General features: G+C 43.2%; 1 protein-coding gene across 1 annotated transcript in view; it reads left to right on the top strand.

Moving 5' to 3' along the window:
- Positions 1 to 22,603, top strand: part of LOC109884593 (extracellular matrix protein FRAS1) — a gene marked incomplete in the record, with an annotated part of 348,159 nt that overhangs the window by 175,868 nt on the left and 149,688 nt on the right. The window contains 4 exon segments of the mRNA XM_031829488.1: positions 1,928 to 2,071; positions 8,175 to 8,315; positions 8,703 to 8,843; positions 17,932 to 18,111. Coding sequence (XP_031685348.1) covers positions 1,928 to 2,071; positions 8,175 to 8,315; positions 8,703 to 8,843; positions 17,932 to 18,111 — 606 coding nt within the window.

Here is a 22,603-nt window from a genome sequence, read left to right as displayed (position 1 = left end):
AGAGAGAGAGAGAGAGCAGAGAGAGAGAGGAGAGAGAGAGAGAGAGAGACAGAGAGTAGGAGGAGGGCAGGTTGGTGTTTTTTTTTGTAAAGTTTTTGTAAGGGTGCCATGACCCCCGGATCCCCCCAACCCTCCCCATGGAGGGGTACCCTCTCAGATGCCTCTGGCATAACTCAAGATTGGGGAGAGGATGGAGGGGGGAGGAGGAAGGAGGGGTGCGGATGGACCACTTGTTCCTGAAGGGGCATTGTGCCAAGGAACCTCATTCTCCCCTCCTCATCTCCTCTTCTGCTCTCCTCATCCCCTCTTCTCTTCTCCCCCTCTTCTCCTCTCCCCTCTTCTCCTCATCCTCTCATCTCATCCTCTCCTCATCCCCTCTTCTCCTCTCCTTTCGTCTCATCTCATCCTCTTCTCCTCCCCTCTTCTCCTCTCTTTTCATCTCATCTCATCCTCTCCTCTTCTCCTCTCATCGTTTTTGTGTCTTCACTATTATTCTACAATATAGAAAATAGTAAATATAAAGAAAAACCTTTGAATGAGTAGGTGTATCCAAACGTATACCGCTGGTGCTGTATATCCATTGATTCTTGAAGAATATAACTTATAATGCCTCATGAGCTTAGTTCAACTGTCACACTCCATGAGAACCCAAAATAGAATCTTGTTTTTCTCCAATGTGGTGATACATTTTTCATCAGCTTCAATTATTTCCTTAGATGAGGCTTTGTAAGTAAAGCTCTATATCTGCAGGCTGGCTGGATGGAAAACGGCTTGAATGGAGGCCTGGGCCTGTATCCACAAAGCATCTCAGAGTAGAACATTGGTTGTAAGTGCTGAGAAGAGACATTTTACTATTTTTACTCTCACAGGTACAAATAAAAGGGTCTTTAGTCATAAAAGTCCACTACAGTCAACAGGAGTCCCCATGAGTCCTCATGAGCTGTGCCAATCAGTTCAGAGTGACCAGCAGCTGTCTGGGTAATAGGCAATGTAGTGAGTCAGTGGGTCCTGCTCCACATGCAGCTGTCCCAATCAGTTCAGAGTGACCAGCAGCTGTCTGGGTAATAGGCAATGTAGTGAGTCAGTGGGTCCTGCTCCACATGCAGCTGTCCCAATCAGTTCAGAGTGACCAGCAGCTGTCTGGATAATAGAACAATGTAGTGAGTCAGTGGGTCCTGCTCCTCATGCAGCTGTCTGGATAATACAACAATGTAGTGAGTCAGTGGGTCCTGCTCCACATGCAGCTGTCCCAATCAGTTCAGAGTGACCAGCAGCTGTCTGGGTAATGGAACAATGTAGTGAGTCAGTGGGTCCTGCCTCCACATGCAGCTGTCCCAATCAGTTCAGAGTGACCAGCAGCTGTCTGGGTAATGGAACAATGTAGTGAGTCAGTGGGTCCTGCTCCTCATGCAGCTGTCTGGATACTAGAACAATGTAGTGAGTCAGTGGGTCCTGCTCCACATGCAGCTGTCTGGATAATAGAACAATGTAGTGAGTCAGTGGGTCCTGCTCCTCATGCAGCTGTCTGGGTAATAGAACAATGTAGTGAGTCAGTGGGTCCTGCTCCTCATGCAGCTGTCTGGGTAATAGAACAATGTAGTGAGTCAGTGGGTCCTGCTCCTCATGCAGCTGTCAGTAGATCCTACAGTATATCCTACAGTGTATCCTACAGTAGATCCTACAGTGTATCCTACAGTATATCCTACAGTATATCCTACAGTATATCCTACAGTGTAACCAACAGTGTATCCTACAGTAGATCCTACAGTATATCCTACTGTATATCCTACAGTGTATCCTACAGTATATCCAGTGTATGATCTCTTCCATATTTATATTTTTCCTCTCTCTCTCGCTCTCTCTCACTCTCTCTCTCTCTCTCACCCCCCCCCCCCTCTCTCTATATTTCTCTCTATCTCTCCACCAGGTTGCCATGCATCCTGTTCAGTGTGCTCAGGGCCGAGCCAGCAGGACTGTGTGTGGTGTTCTGACCCGTCTCACCTCCTCAGAGATGGACTCTGTGTCCCAGACTGTGACCAAGGCTACTACACACAGCAAGGAACCTGTTATGGTGAGCACAGAATCCATTGGGAAGGTTTCCCAGACACAGATTAAGCCTCGTCTTAGAACAACAACAAAAAACATTTCAAAAACAGGTCAATTGAGAATCTCCATTGAAATTACTTTTTACACCAGTACTAGGGAAAGGGGGATACCTAGCCAGTTATCCAACTGAACATATTCAACTGAAATGTGTCTTCTACATTTAACCCAACCCCTCTGAATCAGAGAAGTGTGGGGGGCTGCCTTAATCAACATCCACAGCAACCAGGGAACAGTGGGTTAACTGCCTTGCTCAGGGGCAGAACAACAGATTTTTACCTTGTCAGCTCAGTGATTCGAACCAGTAACCTTCCGGTTCCTAGTCCAACGCTCTAACCACTAGGGCTACCTGCCGCCCCGTATGCCAGGAATCCTGCTCATCAAATCAGTTATGGTGAGCAGAACTGCAACTGACACTCCCATTGGTTTAGGACAACGTTCCGTGGTGAGTTGACCGGCGGCCATCTTGAGTTATTTGAATTCTGTAGTTACTGTTCTTAAAACGTCTCTTAAAGCCATTTTCCTCATCTTTGTTTTTGGTAGAGATGACACAAAATTATAATATCTCGCTGGAATATATTTGTCAAAGACTTGTTTTTCCAACAAATGTAGGTGTATCATGTTTGACTGCAAGGAAAATTACTAGTACAATTTGTGTTTAATAAGTTTCAGGGCAGGGATGGCTAACTGCACTTTAAAACATGTTTTCTTCTCTCTGTCACGAGGGGAGTTGCTAAGATGCTCTGAGGGTGGTTGGGTATTGACGATGGTACCCAGACCCACGAGCCACTGCGTCCCCTCACGATGAGTTCTATTGTTTTTTTGTAGCCCCCACCCCTATCAAAGTTGCCCATCCCTGGCTTAGGGCCTAGTGTGTACCACAGAGAGTTTTCATATGAACTAGAGGGGAAGATTTTGTTCACTTCGCTTTTCTTCTCTGTAACCCACCAGAGCGTTGTCAGCCTCCCCCACATGAGTAAAGTGGCTAGTCAGCACTCCACACACTGTTTATAACAACCAAAACAAACTGTTTTTAATTATACCTTATTGCAATCTTAATGAGGATCCACATCCCCTTAAATAAACCACATGAATATCAATTGTTTCTCATTTGAAAGAAAAAGATGGAAAAGAGTGGTAGAACTCAGCAAAAATAAATCCCTTCTAGGCCTTGAGCTGAGAGAGGACTTGTGTCCCAAACGACTCCTATTCCCTATTTAGTGCACTCATTTGAACCAGGGCTCCTATTCCCAATTTAGTGCACTCATTTTAACCTTGGGCCCCTATTCCCTATTTAGTGCACTCATTTTAACCTTGGGCCCCTATTCCCTATTTAGTGCACTCATTTTAACCTTGGGCCCCTATTCCCTATTTAGTGCACTCATTTTAACCTTGGGCCCCTATTCCCTATTTAGTGCACTCATTTTAACCTTGGGCCCCTATTCCCTATTTAGTGCACTCATTTTAACCAGGGCCCATGGGGAATGAGGGAATATATATATATATATGTAGGGTGCCATTTGGGACACAGGGAGGGAGTTATTCACCGGTTGAGATGGGCCATTCTCTTCATAGTTCTGAAGGATCTATAGCAACATGGAGATATAACCTAAGACTATTATAGTAGCTATAGCAACATGGAGATATAACCTAAGACTATTATAGTTGCTATAGCAACATGGAGATAAAACCTAAGACTTTTATAGTAGCTATAGCAACATGGAGATATAACCTAAGACTATTATAGTAGCTATAGCAACATGGAGATATAACCTAAGACTATTATAGTAGCTATAGCAACATGGAGATATAACCTAACTAAGACTATTATAGTAGCTATAGCAACATGGAGATATACCCTAAGACTATTATAGTAGCTATAGCAACATGGAGATATAACCTAACTAAGACTATTATTGTAGCTATAGCAACATGGAGATATAACCTAAGACTATTATAGTAGCTATAGCAACATGGATATATAAACTAAGACTATTATAGTAGCTATAGCAACATGTAGATATAACCTAAGACTATTATAGTAGCTGTATGTCTTCATAGAAATGTCAACACTCCAAACAAAGTCTTTGACAGAAAGGTCAAACTGCTAGGAGCATGTCTATCTTGATATTCATGAGCCATTGTAAATACCTGAACTTTAAGAACTGGAGACAGCTTAGTGTTTCCCTGCCTTTCCTGGTTAGTGTGTTTTCATTCATGGTTGTGTTAATGGGTGCTTTTCTTTACCCCTCAAGCTAAGCAAACTGCAGGAAAGGGATTGGATTGACTCAATATCTTTGTGCGAGACAGGAGTTAAGGGGCTTGTTTGAACACGTCGGTATTTTGGATTACAAATGTATTATTTGGCATGGGCTTATTAACATATAAGTAAGGCAATATTTTGTTTGGGTAGTTTAATACTAAAGGTATGTTTGACTTTAGGGGAGTTTTCACACGTAGTTTTGAGCTGAAGTTCCAATAAGAGTTTGATTATTTGTTACATTTGAATTTGTTTCATTTGGTCTGCTTGGTTTCACATTTGTCTTTGTATTTATTATGGATCCCCATTAGTTCCTGCTTAGGCAGCAGCTACTCTTCCTGGGGTTTATTATGGATCCCCGTTAGTTCCTGCCAAGGCAGCAGCTACTCTTCCTGGGGTTTATTATAGATCCCCATTAGTTCCTCCCAAGGCAGCAGCTACTCTTCCTGGGGTTTATTATAGATCCCCATTAGTTCCTCCCAAGGCAGCAGCTACTCTTCCTGGGGTTTATTATGGATCCCCATTAGTTCCTGTTAAGGCAGCAGCTACTCTTCCTGGGGTTTATTATGGATCCCCATTAGTTCCTGCCAAGGCAGCAGCTACTCTTCCTGGGGTTTATTATGGATCCCCATTAGTTCCTGTTAAGGCAGCAGCTACTCTTCCTGTGGTTTATTATGGATCCCCATTAGTTCCTCCCAAGGCAGCAGCTACTCTTCCTGTGGTTTATTATGGATCCCCATTAGTTCCTGCTTAGGCAGCAGCTTCTCTTCCTGGGGTTTATTATGGATCCCCATTAGTTCCTGCTTAGGCAGCAGCTTCTCTTCCTGGGGTTTATTATGGATCCCCATTAGTTCCTGCTTAGGCAGCAGCTTCTCTTCCTGGGGTTTATTATGGATCCCCATTAGTTCCTGTTAAGGCAGCAGCTTCTCTTCCTGGGGTTTATTATGGATCCCCATTAGTTCCTGCTTAGGCAGCAGCTTCTCTTCCTGGGGTTTATTATGGATCCCCATTAGTTCCTGTTAAGGCAGCAGCTACTCTTCCTGGGGTTTATTATGATCCCCATTAGTTCCTGTTAAGGCAGCAGCTACTCTTCCTGGGGTTTATTATGGATCCCCATTAGTTCCTGTTAAGGCAGCAGCTACTCTTCCTGGGGTTTATTATGATCCCCATTAGTTCCTGTTAAGGCAGCAGCTACTCTTCCTGGGGTTTATTATGGATCCCCATTAGTTCCTGTTAAGGCAGCAGCTACTCTTCCTGGGGTTTATTATGGATCCCCATTAGTTCCTGTTAAGGCAGCAGCTACTCTTCCTGGGGTTTATTATGGATCCCCATTAGTTCCTGCTTAGGCAGCAGCTTCTCTTCCTGGGGTTTATTATGGATCCCCATTAGTTCCTGCTTAGGCAGCAGCTTCTCTTCCTGGGGTTTATTATGGATCCCCATTAGTTCCTGCTTAGGCAGCAGCTTCTCTTCCTGGGGTTTATTATGGATCCCCATTAGTTCCTGTTAAGGCAGCAGCTTCTCTTCCTGGGGTTTATTATGGATCCCCATTAGTTCCTGCTTAGGCAGCAGCTTCTCTTCCTGGGGTTTATTATGGATCCCCATTAGTTCCTGTTAAGGCAGCAGCTACTCTTCCTGGGGTTTATTATGATCCCCATTAGTTCCTGTTAAGGCAGCAGCTACTCTTCCTGGGGTTTATTATGGATCCCCATTAGTTCCTGTTAAGGCAGCAGCTACTCTTCCTGGGGTTTATTATGATCCCCATTAGTTCCTGTTAAGGCAGCAGCTACTCTTCCTGGGGTTTATTATGGATCCCCATTAGTTCCTGTTAAGGCAGCAGCTACTCTTCCTGGGGTCCTTCAAAATTAAGGCAGTTCTACAATTTTAATAACATTAGAACACATTCACAACACGTTACGTGTGTTTCTTCAGGCCCTCTACTCTACTACCACGTACTGTATCCGGGGCGGCAGGGTAGCCTAGTGGTTAGAGCGTTGGACTAGTGACCGGAAGGTTGCAAGTTCAAATCCCCGACCTGACAAGGTACAAATCTGTCATTCTGCCCCTGAACAGGCAGTTAACCCACTGTTCCTAGGCCGTCATTGAAAATAAGAATTTGTTCTTAACTGACTTGCCTAGTAAAATAAAGGTAAAATAAAAAATAAAAAAATAAATCTACAATACAAAATAAATAAATCTACAATACAACATCCAGGTGTGCCACAGGAGTCTGCTAAGCGGATAATGGTTAGAACAGCGCTGTCACACCTGCCCCTGCTCTCCCTCTCTGGCGCCTTCAAGGACGCCAGGCTGCCCTTCATTACGCACACCTGTCACCATCATTACACACAGCAGCGCTCATTGGACTCACCTCGACTCCCTCCCTTTGTTGATTGCCTTCCCTATTTCTGTACACTTCCCCGTTTGTTCCCTGAGTTAGCAGTGATGTCGTTGTTTCTTCCCCCGGTCCAGACGCCTGTCCTGTTTCCTGTTTCCTGTTTCATGTCCATTGCTCATTAAATGTTCTCCCTGTACCTGCTTCTCGTCTCCCGACGTCGTTCCTCACAGTTACAAATTAAATTTGTTGTTGTTGTTCTCCCTGTTTGATGTATTTGTTACATTCCACTCGTTCCACTCCAGTCGTTACCACGACCGCGTCCTCCCCAATTAAGGTGTCACCAACCTCCTGTGCTGTGTACGTGTGTATATAGTGCGTATGATGTGTGTGTGTAAGCATGTATGTGTGATGCTTCACAGTAACCCGGTGTATTTTTATCTGTTTTTTAAATGATTCTACTGCTTTCATCTGTTACTTGATGTGGAATAGAGTTCCATGTAGTCACGGCTCTATGTAGTACTGTGGAATAGAGTTCCATGTAGTCACGGCTCTATGTAGTACTGTGGAATAGAGTTCCATGTAGTCATGGCTCTATGTAGTACTGTGGAATAGAGTTCCATGTAGTCACGGCTCTATGTAGTATTGTGTGCCTCCCATAGTCTGTTCTGGACTTGGGGACTGTGAAGAGACCTCTTGTGGTATGTCTTGTGGGGTATGCATGGGTGCATTCAACCTCTCACAAATGCAAGTAGTGATAAAGTTAATCTCTCCTCCACTTTGAGCCAGGAGAGATCGACATGCATATTATTAATGTTAGCCAAATGTCAAACAAACTAAAACTCATGTTAAATCCATCTATGAGTATCATAAAGCATCACTTGTGTGTCCCAATCTTCATTTCACTTTCGTTTTGGTCTTCCAACTACATGCCGGAGGAAACTACGACGTGAATAAACTATATTCAGTCGTCTATATCCCTGGTATAGACCCCTGTCTCCCCTAATCTAATCTGCATTGGATGAGCTCATAAATGAGGTGCTACTCACAGAAAGTTTCAGCCATATCAGGTTTTGATGCTGTGTGCTGTGATCAGTCAAACAACCAATCATACTGCGCCACTCTGGTTATTTTCCTGTGTTTGGTCTGGACTGCAGGGAACCGCACCAAGGCACCGTGTTGTTCAGTGAACCTCCTGAGTGCGAATAGATTTTAAACACCAGTCCAAAGAAACCCAACTAAAGGGGGTAAACTCACCAGAGTTCGGGGGAAAAAAACGCTCCAAACCAATTAGCGTGTGAAAGCCCCTTTATAAGTGACAAAGAATATATCTCACACATATGCTGTTGAGCAGTACATGTAAACTGTTTTATTAAACCCTTTAAATTGTAGATACATTTAAAATGGTTAAATATAATGTGTGTGTGTGTGTGTGTGTGTGTGTGTGTGTGTGTGTGTGTGTGTATGTCATCCCCACAGCATGTGATTCGTCCTGCTCTTCCTGTTACCCTGACAACCCCAAGTGCACGAGCTGCCCCCAGGGCTCTGCTATGCATCATGGGAAATGTATTTCCCACTGTCCAGAACAGCATTACATAGATGACCATGGACACTGTAGAGGTAAGCAACTCCTCAACAGAGTTCACATGTATACCTCTCATTCTAATACTGTTTCAGTAGTAGTGCTGGGCTGCACCAAAAACCTGCACATAGTTTATAGCCCTTGTGTCTTCATGGCAGGCTTATGTCCTACCCCAGCTCTAGCATTCCTGCTTCAACTAATCAACTCATCAGTGCATTAATTGATTTAGCGAATCAGGTTTTTGTTCATGGTGGGTAGGAACAAAAACCTGCACATGCTGGATAGCAAGAAAGGCATTTTACTGTACATTTAACGTCACAATAAAAACTTGAACCTTGAACCGACAATGTTTTATTAGTGTTGAAACTAGCCGAGTCCTGATTGGCTCCAACAGTGTGATTGACCTCTGACCTATTCACTCTCAGCCTGTCACAGCTCCTGCTGGTCCTGCTCCGGCCCCTCTGTGTCCCAGTGTACCCTCTGTTCCCAGGGACTGTCCCTACACCAGGGCCAGTGTCTGGAGGCCTGCGGAGATGGGCTGTACCACCAGGATCAGACCTGTCACAGTAAGAACCTTCCTCTAGAGTAGTTAGGGTTTAGGGGTTTAGGGCTTGAGTTGGGCTTAAGGTTACTACAAACTTTGTGCCTGCAAAAATGAAAATACTAAAATCATTTTTTGGAGTAGGTGTTACATGAGGTCCTCATCGGTCCCGCTCCCATTCACAAGGGGACGATTATTTTTGTCTTTTCATTTTGTGAAAGCAAGGAAGAGTCGCTTTCTCTTGCTATTAATGACTTGCTGGCAGCCTTGCTAAAAACATAGCAAGCTAGCTAGCCTTTTTAGCATTCCACATCTCCATGTGTAATAATCAGATTTATTTAAAAAAGATGCCCTGGCAAATATTCGTAAACTTACCAGGGTATCCTAAACATTATACCAGTTTGATAATGTTGCTTTGGTATTCATTCCCATATCAGCTAAAACTAGAGCTTCATCATGTTTTGATAAAGAAAAACAAAGGAGTTGAATACTTACTGACTCAAAACATTTTAGCTTCCCATTTTATAAAAAAAATGTGGAACATTTTGTAAGAATATAATTCCCCTTTGACATCATGGGGAGAGTGACACAAACTTCAATTTAATACATTTTTAATTCAGGCTGTAATACAACAAAATGTGCTAAACGTTCAGGGATGTGAATACTTTCTCAAGGTACTCAGGGTTTGGAACAGGTTCAGGGATGTGAATACTTTCTCAAGGTACTCAGGGTTTGGAACAGGTTCAGGGATATGAATACTTTCTGAAGGTACTCAGGGTTTGGAACAGGTTCAGGGATGTGAATACTTTCTGAAGGTACTCAGGGTTTGGAACAGGTTCAGGGATATGAATACTTTCTGAAGGTACTCAGGGTTTGGAACAGGTTCAGGGATAGGTACTCAGGGTTTGGAATCGGTTCAGGGATATGAATACTTTCTGAAGGTACTCAGGGTTTGGAATCGGTTCAGGGATATGAATACTTTCTGAAGGTACTCAGGGTTTGGAACAGGTTCAGGGATATTAATACTTTCTCAAGGTACTCAGGGTTTGGAACAGGTTCAGGGATATGAATACTTTCTGAAGGTACTCAGGGTTTGGAACAGGTTCAGGGATATGAATACTTTCTGAAGGTACTCAGGTTTTGGAACAGGTTCAGGGATGTGAATACTTTCTCAAGGTACTCAGGGTTTGGAACAGGTTCAGGGATATGAATACTTTCTGAAGGTACTCAGGGTTTGGAACAGGTTCAGGGATATGAATACTTTCTGAAGGTACTCAGGGTTTGGAACAGGTTCAGGGATATGAATACTTTCTGAAGGTACTCAGGGTTTGGAATCGGTTCAGGGATATGAATACTTTCTGAAGGTACTCAGGGTTTGGAACAGGTTCAGGGATAGGTACTCAGGGTTTGGAATCGGTTCAGGGATATGAATACTTTCTGAAGGTACTCAGGGTTTGGAATCGGTTCAGGGATATGAATACTTTCTGAAGGTACTCAGGGTTTGGAACAGGTTCAGGGATATGAATACTTTCTCAAGGTACTCAGGGTTTGGAACAGGTTCAGGGATATGAATACTTTCTGAAGGTACTCAGGGTTTGGAACAGGTTCAGGGATATGAATACTTTCTGAAGGTACTCAGGTTTTGGAACAGGTTCAGGGATGTGAATACTTTCTCAAGGTACTCAGGGTTTGGAACAGGTTCAGGGATATGAATACTTTCTGAAGGTACTCAGGGTTTGGAACAGGTTCAGGGATATGAATACTTTCTGAAGGTACTCAGGGTTTGGAACAGGTTCAGGGATATGAATACTTTCTGAAGGTACTCAGGGTTTGGAATCGGTTCAGGGATATGAATACTTTCTGAAGGTACTCAGGGTTTGGAACAGGTTCAGGGATGTGAATACTTTCTGAAGGTACTCAGGGTTTGGAACAGGTTCAGGGATATGAATCCTTTCTGAAGGTACTCAGGGTTTGGAACAGGTTCAGGGATATGAATACTTTCTGAAGGTACTCAGGGTTTGGAACAGGTTCAGGGATGTGAATACTTTCTGAAGGTACTCAGGGTTTGGAACAGGTTCAGGGATATGAATACTTTCTGAAGGTACTCAGGGTTTGGAATCGGTTCAGGGATATGAATACTTTCTGAAGGTACTCAGGGTTTGGAACAGGTTCGGGGTTGTGAATACTTTCTGAAGGTACTCAGGGTTTGGAACAGGTTCAGGGATATGAATACTTTCTGAAGGTACTCAGGGTTTGGAACAGGTTCAGGGATATGAATACTTTCTGAAGGTACTCAGGGTTTGGAACAGGTTCAGGGATATGAATACTTTCTGAAGGTACTCAGGGTTTGGAACAGGTTCAGGGATGTGAATACTTTCTGAAGGTACTCAGGGTTTGGAACAGGTTCAGGGATATGAATACTTTCTGAAGGTACTCAGGGTTTGGAATCGGTTCAGGGATATGAATACTTTCTGAAGGTACTCTGGATTTGGAACAGGTTCAGGGATGTGAATACTTTCTGAAGGTACTCAGGGTTTGGAACATGTTCAGGGATATGAATACTTTCTGAAGGTACTCAGGGTTTGGAACAGGTTCAGGGATATGAATACTTTCTGAAGGTACTCAGGGTTTGGAACAGGTTCAGGGATATGAATACTTTCTGAAGGTACTCAGGGTTTGGAACAGGTTCAGGGATATGAATACTTTCTGAATGTACACAGGGTTTGGAACAGGTTCAGGGATATGAATACTTTCTGAAGGTACTCAGGGTTTGGAACCGGTTCAGGGATATGAATACTTTCTGAAGGTACTCAGGGTTTGGAACAGGTTCAGGGTTGTGAATACTTTCTGAAGGTACTCAGGGTTTGGAACAGGTTCAGGGATATGAATCCTTTCTGAAGGTACTCAGGGTTTGGAACAGGTTCAGGGATGTGAAAACTTTCTGAAGGTACTCAGGGTTTGGAACAGGTTCAGGGATATGAATACTTTCTGAAGGTACTCAGGGTTTGGAATCGGTTCAGGGATATGAATACTTTCTGAAGGTACTCAGGGTTTGGAACAGGTTCGGGGTTGTGAATACTTTCTGAAGGTACTCAGGGTTTGGAACAGGTTCAGGGATATGAATACTTTCTGAAGGTACTCAGGGTTTGGAACAGGTTCAGGGATATGAATACTTTCTGAAGGTACTCAGGGTTTGGAACAGGTTCAGGGATATGAATACTTTCTGAAGGTACTCAGCGTTTGGAACAGGTTCAGGGATGTGAATACTTTCTGAAGGTACTCAGGGTTTGGAACAGGTTCAGGGATATGAATACTTTCTGAAGGTACTCAGGGTTTGGAATCGGTTCAGGGATATGAATACTTTCTGAAGGTACTCTGGATTTGGAACAGGTTCAGGGATGTGAATACTTTCTGAAGGTACTCAGGGTTTGGAACATGTTCAGGGATATGAATACTTTCTGAAGGTACTCAGGGTTTGGAACAGGTTCAGGGATATGAATACTTTCTGAAGGTACTCAGGGTTTGGAACAGGTTCAGGGATATGAATACTTTCTGAAGGTACTCAGGGTTTGGAACAGGTTCAGGGATATGAATACTTTCTGAATGTACACAGGGTTTGGAACAGGTTCAGGGATATGAATACTTTCTGAAGGTACTCAGGGTTTGGAACAGGTTCAGGGATATAAATACTTTCTGAAGGTACTCAGGGTTTGGAATCGGTTCAGGGATATGAATACTTTCTGAAGGTACTCAGGGTTTGGAACAGGTTCAGGGATGTGAATACTTTCTGAAGGTACTCAGGGTTTGGAACAGGTTCAGGGATATGAATACTTTCTGAAGGTACTCAGGGTTTGGAACCGGTTCAGGGATATGAATACTTTCTGAAGGTACTCAGGGTTTGGAACAGGTTCAGGGTTGTGAATACTTTCTGAAGGTACTCAGGGTTTGGAACAGGTTCAGGGATATGAATCCTTTCTGAAGGTACTCAGGGTTTGGAACAGGTTCAGGGATGTGAATACTTTCTGAAGGTACTCAGGGTTTGGAACCGGTTCAGGGAACAGTACCGAGCACTGGAAAATAACCACATTTGTACAGGAACAGAATCAGAACCGAGCTTTATTTATACAGCACATTTCATCCATGGAATGCAACACAATATGCTTCACAGTAAAAAACTAATACCAAACAATGGAAATAAAAACTGAAATATTTATTACACAACAAACATAAGAGGATAAAAAACTGAAGAATAACAATAAAACTGAACCACTAAAAAAGCACTGTCAGACTCTAAAACAGTTTGCAATGTTTCAGGAAATAATCCTGTAAGCCCTGGTGTTAGGGTGAATCCCGTCTCTTTTAAAAAGATAGAAGCGAGTAGCACAGGAGGGGGCCAAAGATAATTATTCTCTTCCCTGTGCAAGCGAGGGTCTTTTAAAAATGTTACGTAGTCCTCCCGGAGTTTTTTCAGACCGCCTAAAACGAAGGTTGTTAAAAGCTACGTGAGTGATGATGGTGTCAATATTGGAGTAGTTGGCCTGAACAGTGGGCCGGAGAGAGTTGTCATGGACACAGGCTCCTGGGGGACATTGGACCTTGGTTGGTACACAGACTGTAGACAGACCCCTAGCTGTTTGATAGCTGGATTGGATCTTCACAGATAGATATGTGGCTAGACTGCCTCCCTGATTTCCTACACCTTGCGAGTGTCCAGTCTCCCATGGGGCCGAGGAGTTGAACTTAACATCTGTCCGTTGGATTGAGTTAGATCAACTCCACCCGACTCATCGACAGCTTTGGTATAGGAGGCATTTAAAACTGTGATTCAGGTTTGCCTGGGTTACAGCAAGATCGGTGTACTTAGAAAGCAGGTTTTACTTTTCTCGCAGCCAAGCTAACTGCCAGGTGATATTTTCCCAAAGAAGATGGTGCATTTAGGGCAGCAAAATCCCTGTCCATTTTCCACCGTATCCACCTTGTCTTCGTCTTGATTGTTTGGAAATTATTTCCAGCCGTGGATAAAAACACTGGTGGGCTAGCATTGCTAGCAGCTAACTGCTACTTAACAGGAGTATGCTAACATATATAGTAACTGCTACTTAACAGGAGTCTGCTAACAGATATAGTAACTGCTACTTAACAGGAGTCTGCTAACAGATATAGTAACTGTTACTTAACAGGAGTCTGCTAACATATATAGTAACTGCTACTTAACAGGAGTCTGCTAACAGATATAGTAACTGTTACTTAACAGGAGTCTGCTAACAGATATAGTAACTGTTACTTAACAGGAGTCTGCTAACATATATAGTAACTGCTACTTAACAGGAGTATGCTAACAGATATAGTAACTGCTACTTAAAACTTAATAGGGATCGGAATCCTGCTAGCGGGTCCTTTTCCGGTCAAACTGGAGGGCGCGTAATTCAAATAAATTCTAATAGTTATTATAGCGGTCAAACATTTAGATACATGTAAGTATCTTATATCGGCTGAAAGGTTAAATTCTTGTTAATCTAACTGCACTGTTTTATATCGGCTGAAAGGTTTAAATTCTTGTTAATCTAACTGCACTGTCTTATATCGGCTGAAAGGTTAAATTCTTGTTAATCTAATTGTACTCTCCAATTTACATTAGCTATTACAGCGAAAACATGCCATGTGATTGTTTGAGGACGGCGCCCCACATCAAAATATTTTTTGGACCGCCACAGGTTTCATACATTCACATATAAAGATTAAATATTCACTTACTTTTTGAAAATCTTCCTCTGATTTGTCATCCGAAAGGGTCCCAGAGATAACATGTAGTGTCGTTAGCTTCTAGCAGCTAACTGCTACTTAACAGGAATCTGCTAGCAGCTAACTGCTACTTAACAGGAATCTGCTAGCAGCTAACTGCTACTTAACAGGAATCTGCTAGCAGCTAACTGCTACTTAACAGGAATCTGCTAGCAGCTAACTGCTACTTAACAGGAATCTGCTAGCAGCTAACTGCTACTTAACAGGAATCTGCTAGCAGCTAACTGCTACTTAACAGGAATCTGCTAGCAGCTAACTGCTACTTAACAGGAATCTGCTAGCAGCTAACTGCTACTTAACAGGAATCCGCTAGCAGCTAACTGCTACTTAACAGGAATTTGCTAGCAGCTAACTGCTACTTAACAGGAATCCAGGACACAAACGTGCGGTCTCAGCCGTAAACTCGTCACGGAATCAGTAGCAACAGAAACTTTAGCTATGATTAAAAAATGATTTCATGAAAACTATCTCATAAAATCAACAAACCGAGTGTTGGCAGTACACTGTTCTGTCGGGAACTCTGATGACGTCTGTTGCATGACGACATGGTTGATCTATACTGTTCAGGAACAGAACCGTTATTTGAAAGGGAACCGCTTCATAACATCATTTTACAACAAGGCATCTATGCAACTTTCACGCCTTGGTCTTAGTATTTTGTGTTTTCTATATTTATTTGGTCAGGCCAGGGTGTGACATGGGTTTATTTTGTGTTGTGTTTATGTATGGGGGTTTTTCGTAGGTTTTGGGATTGTGGCTTAGTGGGGTGTTCTAGCAAAGTCTATGGTTGCCTCAGGCGGTTCTCAATCAGAGGCAGGTGATTCTCGTTGTCTAACATTGGGAACCATATTTAGGCAGCCATATTCTTTGAGTGTTTCGTGAGTGATTGTTCCTGTCTCTGTGTTTAGTTTACACCAGTTTAGGCTGTTTCGGTTTTCACATTCCGTTTATTGTTTTTGTATTGTTCGTGTTTCGTCTTCATTAAAGATGTATCGAATTAACCACGCTGCATTTTGGTCCGACTCTCTTTTGACGGAGGAAAACCATAACACCTTCACTGTCATTTACATGACGTTTATATTTACGTCATCTAGTAGACAGAAACTTATTGCAGTGTCAGCCTGTCAGCTGTGTGTGTATAGGAAACCTGCCCCTCTGAAGCAGTGTATGTTTAGGAAACCTGCCCCTCTGAAGCAGTGTGTGTATAGGAAACCTGCCCCTCTGAAGCAGTGTGTGTTTAGGAAACCTGCCCCTCTGAAGCAGTGTATGTTTAGGAAACCTGCCCCTCTGAAGCAGTGTGTGTATAGGAAACCTGCCCCTCTGAAGCAGTGTGTGTTTAGGAAACCTGCCCCTCTGAAGCAGTGTGTGTATAGGAAACCTGCCCCTCTGAAGCAGTGTGTGTATAGGAAACCTGCCCCTCTGAAGCAGTGTGTGTATAGGAAACCTGCCCCTCTGAAGCAGTATGTGTATAGGAAACCTGCCCCTCTGAAGCAGTGTGTGTATAGGAAACCTGCCCCTCTGAAGCAGTGTGTGTATAGGAAACCTGCCCCTCTGAAGCAGTGTGTGTATAGGAAACCTGCCCCTCTGAAGCAGTGTGTGTATAGGAAACCTGCCCCTCTGAAGCAGTGTGTGTATAGGAAACCTGCCCCTCTGAAGCAGTGTGTGTATAGGAAACCTGCCCCTCTGAAGCAGTGTGTGTATAGGAAACCTGCCCCTCTGAAGCAGTGTGTGTTTAGGAAACCTGCCCCTCTGAAGCAGTGTATGTTTAGGAAACCTGCCCCTCTGAAGCAGTGTGTGTATAGGAAACCTGCCCCTCTGAAGCAGTGTGTATAGGAAACCTGCCCCTCTGAAGCAGTGTGTGTATAGGAAACCTGCCCCTCTGAAGCAGTGTATGTTTAGGAAACCTGCCCCTCTGAAGCAGTGTGTGTATAGGAAACCTGCCCCTCTGAAGCAGTGTGTGTATAGGAAACCTGCCCCTCTGAAGCAGTGTGTGTATAGGAAACCTGCCCCTCTGAAGCAGTGTGTGTATAGGAAACCTGCCCCTCTGAAGCAGTGTGTGTATAGGAAACCTTCCCCTCTGAAGCAGTGTGTGTATAGGAAACCTGCCCCTCTGAAGCAGTGTGTGTATAGGAAACCTGCCCCTCTGAAGCAGTGTGTGTATAGGAAACCTGCCCCTCTGAAGCAGTGTGTGTATAGGAAACCTGCCCCTCTGAAGCATAGGCTACTGTAAACTACTGATGTTACAAGCACAATTCAGAAATTAGGGAGAGATTTTTAATTAGAAAATGAACTAATTAACTTTTTAAATGCAAGTTACAGATACTGTAGTTATCACGTTTATTTACGTTGGATTTATTAACTACAGAAACGTAAGACGTGTTTTTAATTCGGGTGCCGTTCTGCACACACAAGCTTGTTGTTCCAACGCCAACTCCTGAAAATCAGATAATGCATTTCATAACCAGATACCCAGTGCTTCAAGTCAAAGCCTCCTCCTCCTCCACCTTCTCTCACTCTCTCCCCACCTGCAACATGCAACCTTCTTCTCACTCCCTACCTTTGTCTGTCCATCGCGTATGTAAACTCTGGTTCTGTCAATGGTTCTGTTAATGGTTCTGTTAATGGTTATGTTAATGGTTCTGTTCTGTTCTGTTAATGGTTCTGTTAATGGTTCTGTTAATGGTTCTGTTAATGGTTCTGTTAATGGTTCTGTCAATGGTTATGTCAATGGTTCTGTTAATGGTTATGTCAATGGTTCTGTTAATGGTTCGGTTAATGGTTCTGTTAATGCTTATGTCAATGGTTATGTCAATGGTTCTGTTAATGCTTATGTCAATGGTTATGTCAATGGTTCTGTTAATGGTTATGTCAATGGTTCTGTTAATGGTTCTGTTAATGGTTCTGTCAATGGTTATGTCAATGGTTCTGTTAATGGTTCTGTTAATGGTTCTGTTAATGGTTCTGTTAATGGTTCTGTTCTGTTAATGGTTCTGTTAATGGTTCTGTTAATGGTTCTGTTAATGGTTCTGTTCTGTTAATGGTTCTGTTAATGGTTCTGTTAATGGTTCTGTTAATGGTTCTGTTCTGTTAATGGTTCTGTCAATGGTTCTGTTAATTTCGCTACATATCTGTAAAATATGTATTCAGAAGTAGTTTGTCTTTAACACCTCCACCCTACCATCTCCCCTACTGTAGTCTTCCACCTATTGTTGTGTGTGAGTGTGTGAGTGTGAGTGTGTGTCTGTGTGTGTGTCTGTGTGTGTGTGAGTGAAGTCTGACTAAAGTGGTTTTCTCTCTCTCTCTCTCCGCAGTCTGCCATCCATCTTGTAGGGGATGTCTAGGTCCTCTGGCCTCCGACTGTCTGAGGTGTCTCAAACCACAGGAGGCCCTGCTGCCGCAGAACAGTCACACACACAGAGCAAGGCCACGCGGAGTGTGTGTGGACAGATGTCCCGCTCGCTTCTACCTGGATGCTCAACACACCTGCAGAGGCAAGTAGATGATGTGGGTGGGGGGGGGTTACGACATAGCGGCATCATTTCCACTCAGTGTCGGGTTGATTTGGTGGTTACACATACTATCAACATTACACATATTAAACAACACATACCATATCTACGTCTCAGACACCTCAGTCCCCACATCTCCCATACTGTATATCTGGCAGTATTTCCTACGACTGACAATCATCAATCAATCAAATCAAATCAAATGTATTGATAAAGCCCTTCGTACATCAGCTGATATCTCAAAGTGCTGTACAGAAACCCAGACTAAAACCCCAAACAGCAAGCAATGCAGGTGTAGAAGCACGGTGGCTAGGAAAAACTCCCTAGAAAGGCTAGAACCTAGGAAGAAACCTAGAGAGGAACCAGGCTATGTGGGGTGGCCAGTCCTCTTCTGGCTGTGCCGGGTGAAGATTATAACAGAACATGGCCAAGAACAGTGTGTGTTATGAATACAGCTATCTCTGACACACACACACACATACACTCAGTCTATCATTAGGGAGTGAAGGCCAGTCTGTGTGAGATAAACACACACACCAGCAATGTTCTTTTTCTCTGTGCCACCATTTCCTTCGGTCTTAGAGATAACTAGTAGTCTTTCCACAGCTGTGTTCCCCTACCACTCACAAATCACAAACTCAGCTAGCTATTATGCTAATCGCAGAGTAAACTGTGCAAGAGTAAACTACATATCTTCCTGACCCAGTTAGAGTACTTGTCTTTCCGGAGGAGCTAAATACTACTATCTGTGGTTTATTGAATTGTTTATACATTGTCCTAATTTATTTCTAAATCCCTTCATGTGGTGCAGCGGTAGAATGAAAGTGTCAGAGAGATGTAAATATTTTGAGCTTCAAAACCCACAATACGACAGTATTTTTTGAGCTTATAACTGTTTCGTACGCAGCACGACAGAAATGGCTCAGAGTTGATCCAGATAGACCTACCTCATTTTGTTTACTCTGGATAGGGAGTCTGCTCTGGATAGGGAGTCTGCTCTGGATAGGGAGTCTGCTCTGGATAGGGAGTCTGCTCTGGATAGGGAGTCTGCTCTGGATAGGGAGTCTGCTCTGGATAGGGAGTCTGCTCTGGATAGGGAGTCTACTCTGGATAGGGAGTCTGCTCTGGATAGGGAGTCTGCTCTGGATAGGGAGTCTGCTCTGGATAGGGAGTCTGCTCTGGATAGGGAGTCTGCTCTGGATAGGGAGTCTGCTCTGGATAGGGAGTCTGCTCTGGATAGGGAGTCTGCTCTGGATAGGGAGTCTGCTCTGGATAGGGAGTCTGCTCTGGATAGGGAGTCTGCTCTGGATAGATGGATTGTGTGTTAAAGTGTGTTAAAGAATACATTAACAAAAATTTTACAACCGAATCTCAATGTTTGATGTAAATGGAATGTTGTAGAAGGTCCAGACACCGTTTTTAGTGGTTTCCTCTTGTTTTTAAGAAACTCACCCCAAACTGCAAATCACTTGACCCCCCCAAAAAATATGAACAAAGGCTCCAAAAACACCCAAATATGTCCTTTTCGAAACAGCAACTCTCTCAGTATAGTGATGGAGGAGGTCCAACACCCTTTTAAGACATTTTTATGTTGGTGTTTCATCGTATTTTGGCAATTACCTGTAGCAGCAGGCTACACGGGAGGATGAAACAACTGGAAAAAAAGGGAAAACTGTTTTGAGTCGCACCAAAATGGAATATAACGTTGTGGATGAAGTTCAGAATGACACATCTTCATGTGTACAACATCTAAAGACCTGCGTCACTGTACTGAGAGCTTTGACGTTTCTAAAATGATTCATTTGGGTGAATTTGGAGCCTTCGACCAGGTTTGTTTTTTTCAGGGCCCCTATACTGGATGGATGGTTCCGACCTAGAATATGTGGACGTCTATAAGTACCTAGGTGTCTGGCTAGACTGCAAACTCTCCTTCCAGACTCATATCAAACATCTCCAATCGAAAATCAAATCAAGAGTCGGCTTTCTATTCCGCAACAAAGCCTCCTTCACTCAAGCCGCCAAGCTTACCCTAGTAAAACTGACTATCCTACCGATCCTCGACTTCGGCGATGTCATCTACAAAATGGCTTCCAACACTCTACTCAGCAAACTGGATGCAGTCTATCACAGTGCCATCCGTTTTGTCACTAAAGCACCTTATACTACCCACCACTGCGACTTGTATGCTCTAGTCGGCTGGCCCTCGCTACATATTCGTCGCCAGACCCACTGGCTCCAGGTCATCTACAAGTCTATGCTAGGTAAAGCTCCGCCTTATCTCAGCTCACTGGTCACGATGGCAACACCCATCCGTAGCACGCGCTCCAGCAGGTGTATCTCACTGATCATCCCTAAAGCCAACACCTCATTTGGCCGCCTTTCGTTCCAGTACTCTGCTGCCTGTGACTGGAACGAATTGCAAAAATCGCTGAAGTTGGAGACTTTTATCTCCCTCACCAACTTCAAACATCAGCTATCTGAGCAGCTAACCGATCGCTGCAGCTGTACATAGTCTATTGGTAAATAGCCCACCCTTTTCACCTACCTCATCCCCGTACTGTTTTTATTTATTTACTTTTCTGCTCTTCTGCACACCAATATCTCTACCTGTACATGACCATCTGATCTTTTATCACTCCAGTGTTAATCTGCAAAATTGTAATTATTTGCCTACCTCCTCATGCCTTTTGCACACATTGTATATAGACCCCCCCTTCGTTTTCTACTGTGTTATTGACTTGTTAATTGTTTACTCCATGTGTAACTCTTTGTTGTATGCTCACACTGCTATGCTTTATCTTGGCCAGGTCGCAGTTGCAAATGAGAACTTGTTCTCAACTAGCCTACCTGGTTAAATAAAGGTGTTCTCAACTAGCCTACCTGGTTAAATAAAGGTGTTCTCAACTAGCCTACCTGGTTAAATAAAGGTGTTCTCAACTAGCCTACCTGGTTAAATAAAGGTGTTCTCAACTAGCCTACCTGGTTAAATAAAGGTGTTCTCAACTAGCCTACCTGGTTAAATAAAGGTGTTCTCAACTAGCCTACCTGGTTAAATAAAGGTGTTCTCAACTAGCCTACCTGGTTAAATAAAGGTGTTCTCAACTAGCCTACCTGGTTAAATAAAGGTGTTCTCAACTAGCCTACCTGGTTAAATAAAGGTGTTCTCAACTAGCCTACCTGGTTAAATAAAGGTGTTCTCAACTAGCCTACCTGGTTAAATAAAGGTGTTCTCAACTAGCCTACCTGGTTAAATAAAGGTGTTCTCAACTAGCCTACCTGGTTAAATAAAGGTGTTCTCAACTAGCCTACCTGGTTAAATAAAGGTGTTCTCAACTAGCCTACCTGGTTAAATAAAGGTGTTCTCAACTAGCCTACCTGGTTAAATAAAGGTGTTCTCAACTAGCCTACCTGGTTAAATAAAGGTGTTCTCAACTAGCCTACCTGGTTAAATAAAGGTGTTCTCAACTAGCCTACCTGGTTAAATAAAGGTGTTCTCAACTAGCCTACCTGGTTAAATAAAGGTGTTCTCAACTAGCCTACCTGGTTAAATAAAGGTGTTCTCAACTAGCCTACCTGGTTAAATAAAGGTGTTCTCAACTGGCCTACCTGGTTAAATAAAGGTGTTCTCAACTAGCCTACCTGGTTAAATAAAGGTGTTCTCAACTAGCCTACCTGGTTAAATAAAGGTGTTCTCAACTAGCCTACCTGGTTAAATAAAGGTGTTCTCAACTAGCCTACCTGGTTAAATAAAGGTGTTCTCAACTAGCCTACCTGGTTAAATAAAGGTGTTCTCAACTAGCCTACCTGGTTAAATAAAGGTGTTCTCAACTAGCCTACCTGGTTAAATAAAGGTGTTCAACTAGCCTACCTGGTTAAATAAAGGTGTTCTCAACTAGCCTACCTGGTTAAATAAAGGTGTTCTCAACTAGCCTACCTGGTTAAATAAAGGTGTTCTCAACTAGCCTACCTGGTTAAATAAAGGTGTTCAACTAGCCTACCTGGTTAAATAAAGGTGTTCTCAACTAGCCTACCTGGTTAAATAAAGGTGTTCTCAACTAGCCTACCTGGTTAAATAAAGGTGTTCTCAACTAGCCTACCTGGTTAAATAAAGGTGTTCAACTAGCCTACCTGGTTAAATAAAGGTGTTCTCAACTAGCCTACCTGGTTAAATAAAGGTGTTCTCAACTAGCCTACCTGGTTAAATAAAGGTGTTCTCAACTAGCCTACCTGGTTAAATAAAGGTGTTCTCAACTAGCCTACCTGGTTAAATAAAGGTGTTCTCAACCAGCCTACCTGGTTAAATAAAGGTGTTCTCAACTGGCCTACCTGGTTAAATAAAGGTGTTCTCAACTAGCCTACCTGGTTAAATAAAGGTGTTCTCAACTAGCCTACCTGGTTAAATAAAGGTGTTCTCAACTAGCCTACCTGGTTAAATAAAGGTGTTCTCAACTAGCCTACCTGGTTAAATAAAGGT

Source organism: Oncorhynchus kisutch, linkage group LG8, assembly GCF_002021735.2.
Source record: "Oncorhynchus kisutch isolate 150728-3 linkage group LG8, Okis_V2, whole genome shotgun sequence".
Taxonomy (NCBI): domain Eukaryota; kingdom Metazoa; phylum Chordata; class Actinopteri; order Salmoniformes; family Salmonidae; genus Oncorhynchus; species Oncorhynchus kisutch.
Note: the sequence above shows the minus strand (reverse complement) of the source record. Positions and strands in the feature narration are given on the sequence as shown.